This window comes from Oncorhynchus nerka, linkage group LG28 (genome assembly GCF_034236695.1).
Source record: "Oncorhynchus nerka isolate Pitt River linkage group LG28, Oner_Uvic_2.0, whole genome shotgun sequence".
Taxonomy (NCBI): Eukaryota; Metazoa; Chordata; class Actinopteri; order Salmoniformes; family Salmonidae; genus Oncorhynchus; species Oncorhynchus nerka.
Window position 1 is genome coordinate 64,356,732 of NC_088423.1, and position 16,193 is coordinate 64,372,924.

Sequence of the window (16,193 nt, forward strand, 5' to 3'; positions counted from 1 at the left end):
TAGGGTGGAGGTGATATGGTCCTTGACTAGTCTCTCAAAGCACTTCATGATGACGGAAGTGAGTGCTACGGGCGGTAGTCGTTTAGCTCAGTTACCTTAGCTTTCTTGGGAACAGGAACAATGGTGGCCCTCTTGAAGCATGTGGGAACAGCAGACTGGTATAGGGATTGATTGAATATGTCCGTAAACACACCGGCCAGCTGGTCTGCGCATGCTCTGAGGCGCGGCTGGGGATGCCGTCTGGGCCTGCAGCCTTGCGAGGGTTAACACGTTTAAACGTCTTACTCACCTCGGCTGCAGTGAAGGAGAGACCGCATGTTTTCGTTGCAGGCCGTGTCAGTGGCACTGTATTGTCCTCAAAGCGGGCAAAAAGTGATTTAGTCTGCCTGGGAGCAAGACATCCTGGTCCGTGACTGGGCTGGGTTTCTTCTTGTAGTCCGTGATTGACTGTAGACCCTGCCACATGCCTCTTGTGTCTGAGCCATTGAATTGAGATTCCACTTTGTCTCTGTACTGACGCTTAGCTTGTTTAATAGCCTTGCGGAGGGAATAGCTGCATTGTTTATATTCGGACATATTACCAGACACCTTGCCCTGATTAAAAGCAGTGGTTCGCGCTTTCAGTTTCACGCGAATGCTGCCATCAATCCACGGTTTCTGGTTTGGGAATGTTTTTATCGTTGCTATGGGAACGACATCTTCGACGCACGTTCTAATGAACTCGCACACCGAATCAGCGTATTCGTCAATATTTCCATCTGACGCAATACGAAACATGTCCCAGTCCACGTGATGGAAGCAGTCTTGGAGTGTGGAGTCAGCTTGGTCTGACCAGCGTTGGACAGACCTCAGCGTGGGAGCCTCTTGTTTTAGTTTCTGCCTGTAGGCAGGGATCAGCAAAATTGAGTCGTGGTCAGCTTTTCCGAAAGGGGGCGGGGCAGGGCCTTATATGCGTCGCGGAAGTTAGAGTAACAATGATCCAAGGTTTTACCAGCCCTGGTTGCGCAATCGATATGCTGGTAAAATTTAGGGAGTCTTGTTTTCAGATTAGCTTTGTTAAAATCCCCAGCTACAATGAATGCAGCCTCCGGATAAATGGTTTCCAGTTTGCAAAGAGTTAAATAAAGTTCGTTCAGAGCCATCGATGTGTCTGCTTGGGGGGGGATATATACGGCTGTGATTATAATCGAGGAGAATTCTCTTGGAAGATAATGCGGTCTACATTTGATTGTGAGGAATTCTAAATCAGGTGAACAGAAGGATTTGAGTTCCTGTATGTTTCCTTCATCACACCATGTCTCGTTAGTCATGAGGCATACGCCCCCGCCACTCTTCTTACCAGAAAGATGTTTGTTTCTGTCGGCGCGATGCGTGGAGAAACCCGTTGGCTGCACCGCCTCGGTTGTCCATTGCTTGTGTTACTTGGCCCAAGCACCTTTGGGTCCTTTTAGTAGTGGTTTCTTTGCAGAATTTGACCATGAAGGCCTGATTTTAGTGCTCCCGAGTGGCGCAGCGCTCTAAGGCACTGCATCTCAGTGCTCAAGGCTTTTTCACAACCGGCTGTGATTGGGAGTCCCATAGAGCGACGCACAATTGGCCCGGGTTTGGGCGGTGTTGGCCCTCATTGTAAATAAGAATTTGTTCTTAACTGACTTGCCTAGTTAAATAAAGGTCAAATAAAAATAATTCACACAGTCTCTTCTGAACAGTTGATGTTGAGTTGTCTGTTACTTTTATTTGGACAGAAATTTCTGAGGCTGGTAACTATGATTAACTTTTGCAGCAGAGGTAACTCTGGGTCTTCCATTCCTGTGGCAGTCCTCATGAGAGCCAGTTTCATCATAGCGCTTGATGGTTTTTGTGACTGCACAAGTTCCTGAAATGTTCCTTATTGACTGACCTTCATGTCTTAAAGTAATGATGGACTGTCATTAATCTTTGCTTATTTGAGCTGTTCTTGCCATAATATGGACTATGAATCTTTTACCAAATAGAGCTATCTTCTGTATACAATGTAGAAAATAGTAAAAAAATATATAAAAATCCTTGAATGAGTAAGTGTTCTTTTGACCGGTAGTGTATTTTGAAACACTCGTGCAACGTGACCGTTGTGGTTTGCATGCAACTCCCCAGAGTTAGTATGCATTATGCATGTTTCTCTTAATCTTTTCCTCAGATGTCCTCTGCCTGTCTTACTACACCCTGACGGCATCTGTCGGCGCCGTCAAGGAGCAGGTAAATAGGCAGCCATTTTGAGGAATAGTCATTTATTCTCAGCCCTCTCAATTGTGCACAGGGTTGTAAAGCATACAAGTATGTCTGATGCCACTTCCTATGTTTCAGTCTTGCATCGGTTTATACACACCTGAGACGTAATCTCATACCAATGAGAGCATTGAGTACTTTGTAGAGTTCATGTTTTCGTAAAGATGGTGAAAGACCTGTGTTTTCTCTGAAGATTTAGGATATTTCTAGAGCGTATAGGGGGCTATTTGATATATTTTTTACACAAGATTGGTTCTACCCAGGCAGTCCGCCCACCCACTCTCTCATACAGTGAAAGCAAGTGTCTCGCTGGTTAGCACTGTTTTACACCGTTTCACGTGCAATGGTTTCCTTGCTTCATAATAGAGCCCCCGTCAGGAGAAGAATGTCACACCGCGTATTTCTAGAAAGGGAAAGGAGGTCACTAATGAAAATGGCTTACCCTGATTGCTATCTAACTCAAGGGAGCGTTCACTTGCAGAAGGGATAGCGAAAGAGTTAGCAGACCACCTAAATCCATGAAGGAATGCTAATCATCAATAAACTGCAGCTTTATGATGTCGGGATATTTCTTGTGATAGGTGTGTTGTTTCAGTGAGGAGACCGTGTACTCTTCTGGGAGGTGGGGTGGGTGTGAAGGAAGTCACACGCACACAGCAGAAATTATGATTTGGTGCTTCTCGCACTGTAGGTCAATGGCAATCTGGCACAAAGGGTAGGCATAATCAATTTAAACCCTGACACTTGTAGTCTGCCTAAGTACAAACACGATCAGCGATACACCTAATTAAAAACAAATGTATCTTCCAATTGCTCTCACATCGAAGTAGCATACCCCGTTCTTGTTAGTGGGGCTATCAGAAGAACTAACCCTGACTCCACTTTGCCTGTGACCTGGTCAACATGCCTCTGCCCCACTTCTGACTGCCCTGCTTGTTTTCCAATTATTGTGACCACGATAATTTGGCTTGTCAAACCAATGCAAATGAGGAAGGGAATCAAAGACTAACAAGGTTTACTGCTTCTCTTCATTTTGTAATCAGAGTGTATGGAGATTTAGGCTAAATCTAGAATTGTCGTGTGTGATTCTGATTTAGCAAGCCCATGCTGTGATAGCTTGTAAACACCAAATCCACCCGTCAGTTACATCCAAACACACTGACCTTCCATTCCACTAGTACTATATCCACACACTGACCTTCCATTCCACTAGTACTATATCCACACACCTGACCTTCCATTCCTCTAGTACTTTATCCACACACTGACCTTCCATTCCACTAGTACTATATCCACACACTGACCTTCCATTCCACTAGTACTTTATCCACACACACACTGACCTTCCATTACACTTGTATTATATCCACACACACACTGACCTTCCATTACACTTGTACTATATCCACACACACACTGACCTTCCATTCCACTAGTACTATATCCACACACTGACCTTCCATTCCTCTAGTACTTTATCCACACACTGACCTTCCATTCCACTAGTACTATATCCGCACACTGACCTTCCATTCCTCTAGTACTTTATCCACACACTGACCTTCCATTCCTCTAGTACTTTATCCACACACTGACCCTCCATTCCACTAGTACTATATCCACACACTGACCTTCCATTCCTCTAGTACTTTATCCACACACTGACCTTCCATTCCACTAGTACTATATCCACACACACACTGACCATCCATTCCTCCAGTACTATATCCACACGCTGACCTTCCATTCCACTAGTACTATATATCCACACACACACTGACCTTCCATTCCACTAGTACTTTATCCACACACTGACCTTCCATTCCAATAGTACTATATCCACACACTGACCTTCCATTCCTCTAGTACTTTATCCACACACTGACCTTCCATTCCACGAGTACTATATCCACACACTGACCTTCCATTCCTCTAGTACTTTATCCACACACTGACCTTCCATTCCTCTAGTACTGTATCCACACACTGACCTTCCATTCCACTAGTACTATATCCACACACTGACCTTCCATTCCTCTAGTACTTTATCCACACACTGACCTTCCATTCCACTAGTACTATATCCACACACACACTGACCATCCATTCCTCCAGTACTATATCCACACACTGACCTTCCATTCCACTAGTACTATATCCACACACACTGACCTTCCATTCCACTAGTACTATATCCACACACACTGACCTTCCATTCCACTAGTACTATATCCACACACGCTGACCTTCCATTCCACTCGTACTATATCCACACACACTGACTTTCCATTCCTCTAGTACTATATCCACACACACACACTGACCTTACATTACAGTAGTTCTATATCCACACACACACTGACCTTACATTCCACTAGTACTATATCCACTGGAACTATATCCTCACACACTGATCTTCCATTCCACTAGTACTATATCCACACACACACTGACCTTCCATTCCTCTCGTACTATATCCACACACTGACCTTCCATTCCTCTAGTACTATATCCACACACACTGACCTTCCATTCCACTAGTACTATATCCACACACACACTGTCCTTCCATTCCACTAGTACTATATCCACTGGAACTATATCCTCACACACTGATCTTCCATTACACTAGTACTATATCCACACACACACTGACCTTCCATTCCTCTCGTACTATATCCACACACTGACCTTCCATTCCTCTAGTACTATATCCACACACACTGACCTTCCATTCCACTAGTACTATATCCACACACACACTGTCCTTCCATTCCACTAGTACTATATCCACTGGAACTATATCCTCACACACTGATCTTCCATTACACTTGTACTATATCCACACACACACTGACCTTCCATTACACTTGTACTATATCCACACACACACTGACCTTCCATTCCACTAGTACTATATCCACACACTGACCTTCCATTCCTCTAGTACTTTATCCACACACTGACCTTCCATTCCTCTAGTACTTTATCCACACACTGACCCTCCATTCCACTAGTACTATATCCACACACTGACCTTCCATTCCTCTAGTACTTTATCCACACACTGACCTTCCATTCCACTAGTACTATATCCACACACACACTGACCATCCATTCCTCCAGTACTATATCCACACGCTGACCTTCCATTCCACTAGTACTATATATCCACACACACACTGACCTTCCATTCCACTAGTACTTTATCCACACACTGACCTTCCATTCCACTAGTACTATATCCACACACTGACCTTCCATTCCTCTAGTACTTTATCCACACACTGACCTTCCATTCCACAAGTACTATATCCACACACTGACCTTCCATTCCTCTAGTACTTTATCCACACACTGACCTTCCATTCCTCTAGTACTGTATCCACACACTGACCTTCCATTCCACTAGTACTATATCCACACACTGACCTTCCATTCCTCTAGTACTTTATCCACACACTGACCTTCCATTCCACTAGTACTATATCCACACACACACTGACCATCCATTCCTCCAGTACTATATCCACACGCTGACCTTCCATTCCACTAGTACTATATCCACACACACACTGACCTTCCATTCCTCCAGTACTATATCCACACACTGACCTTCCATTCCACGAGTAGTATATCCACACACACTGACCTTCCATTCCACTAGTTCTATATCCACACACACTGACCTTCCATTCCACTCGTACTATATCCACACACACTGACTTTCCATTCCTCTAGTACTATATCCACACACACTGACCTTACATTACAGTAGTTCTATATCCACACACACACTGACCTTACATTCCACTAGTACTATATCCACTGGAACTATATCCTCACACACTGATCTTCCATTCCACTAGTACTATATCCACACACACACTGACCTTCCATTCCTCTTGTACTATATCCACACACTGACCTTCCATTCCTCTAGTACTATATCCACACACACTGACCTTCCATTCCACTAGTACTATATCCACACACACACTGTCCTTCCATTCCACTAGTACTATATCCACTGGAACTATATCCTCACACACTGATCTTCCATTCCACTAGTACTATATCCACACACACACTGACCTTACATTCCTCTTGTACTATATCCACACACTGACCTTCCATTCCTCTAGTACTAAATCCACACACACTGACCTTCCATTCCACTAGTACTATATCCACACATACACTGACCTTCCATTCCACTAGTACTATATCCACACACACTGACCTTCCATTCCACTAGTACTATATCCACACACACACACACACACACACACACACACACACACACACACACACACTGACCTTCCATTCCACTAGTACTATATCCACTGGAACTATATCCTCACACACTGATCTTCCATTCCACTAGTACTATATCCACACACACACTGACCTTCCATTCCTCTCGTACTATATCCACACACTGACCTTCCATTCCTCTAGTACTATATCCACACACACTGACCTTCCATTCCTCCAGTACTATATCCACACACCGACCTTCCATTCCACTAGTACTTATCCACCCACTGACCTTCAATTCCACTAGTACTTTATCCACACACCTGACCTTCCATTCCTCTAGTACTATATCCACACACACTGACCTTCCATTCCACTAGTACTATATCCACACACACTGACCTTCCATTCCACTAGTAATATATCCACACACACTGACCTTCCATTCCACTAGTACTATATCCACACACACTGAGCCGTGGCTCTTTGTGGTGTTCCATTTGTATGCACCCCTACTGAGTCCTCCACAGCCAGACACGGTGTTGCTAGGCAATGCCATTAAATCACTTACGTGGGTAGCAAGCCTAGGAAAGCAGGAGTTGCTTTTTTGTCCGTTAGGCTTAGCCACAACTAGCTGATACCTCTTTAAAATAGATATATTGTACATGTCATTACATTATCATGGACCCATAAATCCCTGAGTCCTGTGAACAGAAGTGTGTTATTGTGACACCGACAGCACCGTAGCTTCTCTTTAACTGACCTTGAAAAGAGAGGAGGGATGTCTGTCTGAGCCGGTGGGGGAGAGGTTATGAATGTTGCTTTGGTTTAAGTTCACGGGAAGAGGTGGAAATGTAATGTTACCTTGTCATAGACACTTGCCTTCCTAGAAAGAGGTGGCGCACGTATGTTGACATGTGTGATGTTGTGCCCCTTACCTGGTCGAATGACAGGGCTAGTCTCGTCTCAGTAGACCAGCACTCAGACTATAATATACAGTCTATGACTCTGACAGATAATGCCTGTTGCCCTTTGGTCGACTGAAAGGTGTTTTTGCTACATACGAAGGAGAGATCATGCTTGCTCACATCTCTCATCCTAACAACAATCGAATGACCCTTTCACGTTTTGTAATCTTATTTCTCTACTGTAGATTTTAAGATTTAGGCACACTCAGAAAAGGGCATGCTCTCAAACAAAGAATCTGAATGTGGTTTGTGGTGTATTGTCCTCTTTAAATGGGCCAGTGTCCTTTTTTAGATGAATAATCACAGGCTGAAGATCAGAGGGCACGGTGCTCAGGGAGTAGCAGGGAGAGGAACAGAAGGAGGGGGCTGAGGCTGGAGGCTGGCCAGGGTAGGGGAAGGCGCTAGGTGGACGGGCACTGAATATGGTACGGGTAGAATGGGCAAGGGCTGAATAGTATGTCATTATGAAGGTCTTCTCTCTACCTCTGTCTCACTCACATTCTATCTCTCTCTCCATCTCTCTCCCTTTGAAGAACCCTTAGGGGATGGACAGACAGGAAGGAACAGAAGCCTCACACTGTCTTTCTGTCATTTTCAGCCTCTATGGATCCCCAGCTCCCTCTAAAACCACACCCTCCTGCCTATATCTCTTGTTCTCTCTCTGTGTCTCTCTCTCTCTCTTTCTGTTTCCCCCTCCCTCTCACACACACATTCAATGGCAGAAGTAGTTGGTCTTGCTGAGTTTCAATGACCAGTGAGTTCTCTTCCTCGGGCGGGGGGGGGGGGGGGAGGAGGGGAACGACTGTCTAGGCTGGTAAACCCCCTGGGATGGGTGTCCTCTCCAGACAGGCTGGGCTGGCTGGTGGATGGAGGAGAGAGAGGTCAGGCAACAGGCACCCTGTCAGTCTGGCCTCTCAGAGGGTCCACAGTGGCCAATTAGTGAGGAGCCTGAGAGTGCTTTGGCACAGCAGGTCACCGGTCAGGACTCGCACCCGCATTGGAGGGGACGGGAGCTCTGTGTCCGAAATTACAGGCCCAGTGCTGAGCCCTTGAGCTCACATAGACACACACAGTCGAAGAGTTACACATCTCTCTAAAAACCGGTTACCTGATCTCCTATCTGTTTGTTCCTGCTAATGAGAGTGGATCTGAGACATCTTTAATATGGATTCTGTGCATTTCATTGATTTGTCTGGATCTTTCCGCATCCACAGTCCACCGCTGCAGGGGGCTGATGACAGCTAAAATGCTTCTTCCCTCGGTCGAACACTGCTGTGCTGAGTGGTGAAATGGGTTTTGATGTTCAGGCTTTCTATTACTCAGAGGGTCTGTCTGCAGTCTCCAGTTGTTTCTTGTGTGATTTCATTGTTCAGTGTCAGTCTCATTGCAGAAGTAGGCTCTGTGCTGAGAGGGTATTTATTGCCTTGTATGGCCGATTTTCAGCGTCGGCTGAAAATATTTTTGGGATAAGTACTTTTGAGATATGAATATTCATAGTTTTAAAATTGAATAAATGAACGGGAAAATGTGTATTTCAGAATGTAGACATACTCCATATGTTAGAGCTCACTATAAGGAGTATAATAACAGCAAGGTGTTGTCTGTATCGTGTACGGTTCACAGATCGTAGGGTCTTACATGAGGAATGGATAGGTCTACTAAAACTGGCCTAAAATGGCCACTTTCATCATTATTTTTTTCTCAGAAATGGTTTGTGATACAAATGTAAAAAAGCATGTCAGACATCCTTCCTCCCAATGAAGTTTGTGAGGATTGCCTAAACAAACCGGAGATAACAAAAATATTTTCTGTCTACGCTGGCGTGGAATCGCTCGCCCATAGCACGGTTTCCCAAACTCCATCCTGGGGCCCACCCTGCGTGCACGTTTTGGTTTTTATCCCTAGCACTACACAGCTTATTCAGTAACCAACTGATCGTTAAGCTTTGATTATTTGAATCAGCTGTGTAGTACTAGGGCAAAAACGAGTACAGTGCATTCGGAAAGTATTCAGACCCCTTGACTGTTACCACATTTTGTTACATTACAGCCTTATTCTAAAATGTATTAAATAGTTTTTAATTTCTACACACAATACCCCATAATGACAAAGCAAAAACTGTTTTTTTTAGAAATGTTTGCAAATGTATAAATAAATAAAAAACGGAAATATCACATTTTATTGAACTATTCAGACCCTTCACTCAGTACTATGTTGAAGCACCTTTGGCAGCTATTACAGCCTCAAGTCTTTTTGGGTATGACACTTCAAGCTTGGCACACCTGTATTTGGGGAGTTTCTCACATAGTTCTCTGCAGATCCTCTCAAGCTCTGTCAGGTTGGATGGGGAGTCGCTGCACCACGATCGGGTTAAAGTCCAGGCTCTGGCTGGGCCTCTCAAGGACAGTCAGAGATTTGCCCCGAAGCCACTCCTGCATTGTCTTGGCTGTGTGCTTAGGGCCGTTGTCCTGTTGGAAGGTGAACCTTTGCCCCAGTCTGAGGTCCTGAGCGTTTTTGAGCAGGTTTTCTTCAAGGATTTCTCCGTACTTTGCTCCATTCACCTTTCCCTCGATCCTGACTAGTCTCCCAGTCCCTGCAGCTGAAAAACATCCCCACAGCATGATGCTGCCACCACCATGCTTGGCCTGATTGGTGGTGCTGCAGAGATGGTTGTCCTTCTGCAAGGTTCTCCCATCTCCACAGAGGAACTCTGGAGCTCTTTCAGTGTGACCATCGGGTTCTTGGTCACCTCCATGACCAAGGTCCTTCTCCCCCGATTGGTCAGCTCTAGAAAGAGTATTGGTTTTTCCAAACTTATTCCATTTAAAAATGATGGATGCCACTGTGTTCTTGGTGACCTTCAATGCTGTTGAAATGTTTCTAAATCATGTCCAGTCAATTGAATTTACCACAGGTGGACTCCAATCAAGTTGTAGAAACATCTCAAGGATGACCAATGAGAACCGGATGCCTTTTTTTTTTTTTTTTGCAAACATTTTTAAAAACCTGTTTTTGCATTGTATTGTGGGTAGATTGAGGATTTCTGTATTTTATTTAATACATTTTAGAATAAGGCTGTAACGTAACAGAATGTGGAAAAAGGGAACGGGTCTGAATACTTTCCGAATGCACTGTACACCCAGGGCAGGACCGAGTTTGGAAAACCCTGGTCTATAGGACGTAATACTATTGAATTTCTGTGACCGTAAGTAATTGTGTAGGGTTGAGAAGCACATTCAATTTGGTGCAGCTCGTACAAGTGTGACTGCAGTTGAATTATTCTGCTGCAGTAAAAAATGGAACTTGGTGGAGAGCAAGACTTGTGTACTGCATCTCTGTCTGTTTACCTCTGTGTGTGTGTGTGTGTGTGTGTTTCTGAGTGAGCTTTTGGAACTGACTCGTTGGGTGTGAACATATGTTCTGCTCTGTTTGCCACACAGACAAGACTTGGATGCTCTAGAATCTAGGTGTGTGTGTGTGTGTGTGTGTGTGTGTGTGTGTGTGTGTGTGTGTGTGTGTGTGTGTGTGTGCACGCACGCTCTCTCTAGTGTATCCTACCTCGATGATTTGCAATGCACTCAGGCTATTGCCCTTTATCAGTGACGCTGGCACCTCTCCTGACCATGTGCTCATCACAGCCATCACATCCCCTGTGGAGCAAGACAGGCTCTTCAGAAGACACAAAGGCCGAGAGCGAGAACACACACCCACCCACACAGCGTTAAATAACAATGGGTGCTCTCGCTACCATTCAGCCTGAAACTTTTTAAATGCCAGCATCACTCTCCTGATGCAACACACGCTATCGTTAGCTGTACAGAGGAGATCGATAAGCACAGGCATCAGTTCGATTGAGACGTGGGGCTGATTATGGGGTGAAGATACGATCAAAGACAGAATCTTATAACTTTCATCCAAATGCGAATAGATATTACTGATTGAGTGTCCTCCCAAGGAAATCTCTTTCTGACAAGAGTGCTGAATTGTATTTACCCAGGATGCTGTTCTAGGAGGTGTTGGGCTTGATGTGGTTAACCACTTGGAAGCTAGAAGGAATCCTTGTCTCCAACAGGACACGGTGTGTGTATTTGGTTAGCTGTGGAAGGATGCTTGTCCACATGAGTGTGTGTGTAGTAACAGTCCTCTCTGAAGGTCTCTGTGCCCACCCCTGAAGGCTGGCCACTGGGGGCATTCACTCAGACTGGCATCCACAGGGGACAATTCCAGACCGTTGTCTGCCTTATCTGATTTGAAATTAGGGAAAAATACCCTTTTTGTGTTAGGCTTTTACAGCAAAAAGGTCCTCAACCACATTTCTAACCCTGTATCAGGCGCGAGATTCTGTGTGCTGCACATAACATGGCCTTTCAGATGTACGGTAATGCATCAAACTGTTCACTTGAATGATAGACGCGTCATAAAGGCTTTGATGTGCCAAATTCATTAGGGCGTGTGGTGCCACTCCAGAGTGGCATTAGTTAGACCTAGTCATGCCACACATTGGGAGTGACACCACACGCCCTAATGAATTTGGCACATCAAAGCCTTTATGACGGGTCAATCATTCAAGTGAACAGTTTGATGACCAATTTGTGACTTCAATCTGTGTCCAGACAGTGCCTTGTGTTGCTCAGACTTCTTTTAGTTTAACATCTGATGTTAATACAAAGTTCTGGATGGTTATTCTAACAATTTAAAGGCTAATGGTGTGTGTTGGAGAAGAAAATGCAAATGGTCATATTGACTGACAAGGAAAGTCAAAAGCAAACCTTCACTACATGTGTAATTTCACCTATCCTTCCTATCCCTTCTGAAGTGGCTGGTAGACGAAGGCTCCGTACTGGAAGTACAGCAGGTTGTTATTTCAGCAGCTTGGTCTCAAGGTCCTCCCAGTCTGATAGAAGCTGTGCTTTTTTGTTCTGCTAAAATTAATATAGAGACGTGTGTCCTGGTGGGAGTAGAGAGAGACTGGGCATATAGGGAATGTGTGAGTTTGTCCTCTGGCTTCATAATGTGGAAGGACGTGCTTTGGTGTGTGTGTGTGTGTGTCGGAGTGGAAGACTATCTTCCATCTCCAAGTTTGTTGATCTCTCTCCATCTCGCTAGGCTCTGTGTTGAGCATACCAATGGAACCTCGTTGCGGTGTCACATTTCTCAGTATTTCTGCGACACACAAAGGTGGAAACACATTCTCACTCATACCTTGTCTCTCACACACACACACAACACTGCCAAGCCGTCCTCGAGGGTGAGAGTTTCTATCAGCCTCATAGCCGCTGGTTCACTCCCTTCAATGCTCAAGACGGAGAGGGGGAGAGAGAATGGAAGGAAAAGACAGGCGGAAAATGAGAACATTTTCATGCTGATTCTATTTTTAGGCTTGCTCCATTTCGACACTCCTGATCACTCCGTATACACGGGTAACCGTCTCGACAGAAAATGGGTACAGGATAGAAGAAAGGGGAAAAAAACACACCTCTAACAAATGTTGGATAATGGTGTGGAAATGAAAGCCCCCTCCATTCAAATGGATTGAAATAAGTCTCATGTTTGTATCTCCGACGTAATTGTACAGTGCTACTAATTGCCTATTAGCTGAGTATTTTCTGCCCAGGTCTCTCTGTTGTGTCGTTGCTCCCCTTCTCGGTTTTCTGTATAATTCTACATTTTTTTTACCGCACTTGTGTTTTCATTTGGGTATTGCTTCACTAATTGATGAGCGTGTTTTATAGTCGATACACAGCGATATCTTCTGTGTGTAAGTTGTCGCATAGGATACATTGTCCAGGGGAGTCAGACGTACAGCCCAATCCGGGCCCGCGGGTGGTTTGAGTAAAACATTTGAATAAACAAATGAAATACAATTACATTTGTAAAAATTGTGGGGGGAAACAAACTCGATATACTTTTTAAATGACTAAACCCAAATGGGAACTGTGTAGGAATGATAATGGACCTACATGCATACAGTTTCTTTACTGTGTCCAGCTCGCTTAAAATCACCAAAATGGAAGGCAGTAGGGGGAATATAAAACATTCCCAGAAGGATGGCTAGAGGACAAATTTTAGCTAATTTTGACGACAAGGAAATATAACCAATTTTTCAGTGTGGCACTCCAGACCTCGGTGAAGACAGAATGCGGTCCCTGGGGCAAAATGAGTTTGACAACCATGCTCTAGTCAATTTTCAGCTCTGATCACTTATGTTGAAGCCTCTTTCGACGACTACTTTCCTCTGTTGTTTTGTCTGACCTTGTCTGTGTTCCTTTCCGTGTGTGTACAGTATCCATCGATTTAACGCAGGATGTGTTTGTACAGTCCCTAACGGCATCTCTCCCCCTCTGTCCTCTGTGTTGTAGTGGTCAGCAGGCCTTCCTCCTGGAGAATGTTCCGTGTGACAACGCCAGCTGTAAGGATGTGGGCCGCATGTTTCGTGTCCACTGGGACCAGTCTGACCTGGGGGCCATCCCCGGGGCCGCCGTGGCCACCTTCTTCGACATCTATGAGGATGTGAGCACATCCCTCTATTCCTCTCAACCTCTCCTCCTCTCTCTCGCTCTCTTTCTCTCGAATTAGCCCAGGCTTCCCTCTTCACGCCTTGACGTTGTCACACAACCAACAGCTCTGCTGATTTTTTTTTTAAAGGAAGACCACTGGTGACCTCGGGCTCTCGCGTCTCATCATTAACCAGCAGCGGAGTTGTTACTACCCCAGTTGTGACTGGCAGGCTGGCCGCTGTCAATCACTTTAGGATAGCTGTTTTTCTCTCTGTCTTGTAGTCTAGATCCCACCCGCAGCTGTGGATAGGGCAGGTTAGATCACCCTGTTGTCTCATATCATCGCAGAGCAGAGTTTAGTAGGATTTTGTTTCAATTTGTATGACAACCCCCACAAATTCCAAATTTGAATGGCACAGAAATCCATTGGGAGTGTTTTTCATTATGTCTGCAAGAATTGGCTCTTTTCAATGCATCTTCCAGTATGGTTAGTCTTGTTAATTGTCCTGTTTGTGGGTGGCCTTGGATCCTCTTTTGACAACAGCCTCCCTGAGAGGCTTCAGCCGAGGCTGGAAATGGCACGCTCATGAGGCACTCTCTCCCACGCTGGCCTGCAGATTAGAGCAGCATCTCTCTCCTAATCCCACTCTGGGCCGACGGAAGGGTGTGCCAAGACGAGCATGTCACTGCAGGGCACGACAAGCGCAGGATGCCAGCCCGGCCATGGCACAGTGTAGCGACAGGGCCTGACAGACGGAGCACGGTCATTGTCCCCCTAGGAGCCCAATCAGCTCACAGCACAGCCCCCCTCTGAGATGAGATGTGTGCGGACAAGATGTGTAGATAAGACAGGTTGGGGCCCAACAGCTCTTCAGGAGATTTGGAGAGTGGGGCTCGGCTGCATCTCAAATCTGGTGGTCTTTTTTAAAATCTTTAAACACACACGTAGCTTTCATCCTGCCCAAGATTCACCATCTGGGACAGCTTAAGTTTTCCTCCACTCCTCCGTCCCCATCCTTCTCCCTGCGAGCGCTGTCTCGCCCTGACTTCACTCCGTCACTGCCTGCCTCCTGGCATCCCTCTCCTTCATTGCCGCGTTCAAGACGGCCTTCTTAGAGTTTACACAATCAATGTGTTTTGTTTTGGCTGTGGGATTTATTTATGACGTGTGTTTTAGTGCGGTATACCCTGTCTCCTCGTTTCAGTAGAGGGAGTAGGTATCCATCTCCTATCTCTGGGAGTTGGCTCATTTTCTCTGTAATTCCCTGAGAGAGAGCGTGTGAGAGAAGTGCAGATAACTGCTGTAATGGAGGATTTGTCCTCCGTTTATAACGGGGATGAAGTGGTACATCAGAAGAGACCGTCAAAGGAAGCTTTGCCCCCGTTTCCTTTTGTCCGTCATGTATTACCATTTCTCATTTGCAGGGAATATTGGATATGATCGTGCTCAGCAAAGAGGAGGGGAAAGAGGGCTTCGCTATCCACGCTTTGAAGAACAACTTTGAAGCCGACGCGTACTTCGTCAAAGTGATTGGTGAGTCGGAACTTTTCACCTTCTGCTGTTAGCGTGCGTGTGTGTGCGTGTGTGTGTGTGTGTGTGTGTGCGTGCGTGTGTGTGTGCGCGCGCATGAGTCCATGTTTGTGAACATCCACATTTGTATGCATGCATTGTATTCCTTCTTTGTGTGCATGCCTTTGTTTCTCTCCAGTTATGTTTAGACTCGACAGTTCTGTTTGAACATTTTAATGTGAATCTCCCCTTTTCCCCACTGCATAAAAAGTTGTTTTTTTATTAATGCACTCCTCTCAACATAAGAGTTTTTTTTCTATCGGACTGTTTTCAGGATATCACAAGGACGTCCTCATTCCCTGAGACAAGAGTCGGCAGCGGTGTATACGCTCCGTTGACTGCAGGCTACATCCCTATTAGTTTGCATTAGACAACAGCACACGCATCGATACAAACACGAATGACTGCAGGGCATGCATCTCCCAGCATCCTTTGGGTGTTTTAACTGAACTTCTCACCTCCATTCCTCTGTGTGGCTCCCCTCCCCAGCCTACAAGAAAAAGTAGCAGTGTGGCTGTAGTGATGGCGGATATTTGGGAAGCTGACATTTTTGGAAAACGGAAAGTGTCCCCTAAAAAGCTACTTTCATGCCATTTTAATCCTGCCTGCTGGGTTTTAATTAAAGGAAAAGCA

The 16,193-nt window shown here is 45.3% G+C and overlaps 1 protein-coding gene across 3 annotated transcripts in view; it reads left to right on the plus strand.

Moving 5' to 3' along the window:
* Positions 1–16,193, plus strand: part of LOC115113527 (T-cell immunomodulatory protein-like) — a 125,306-nt gene that overhangs the window by 63,332 nt on the left and 45,781 nt on the right. For all 3 annotated transcript variants that reach the window (XM_029641297.2, XM_029641296.2, XM_029641298.2), the window contains 2 exons: positions 13,853–14,003; positions 15,416–15,524. In XM_029641297.2, the coding sequence (XP_029497157.1) occupies positions 13,853–14,003; positions 15,416–15,524 (260 nt within the window). The remainder of the gene's footprint in view (positions 1–13,852; positions 14,004–15,415; positions 15,525–16,193) is intronic.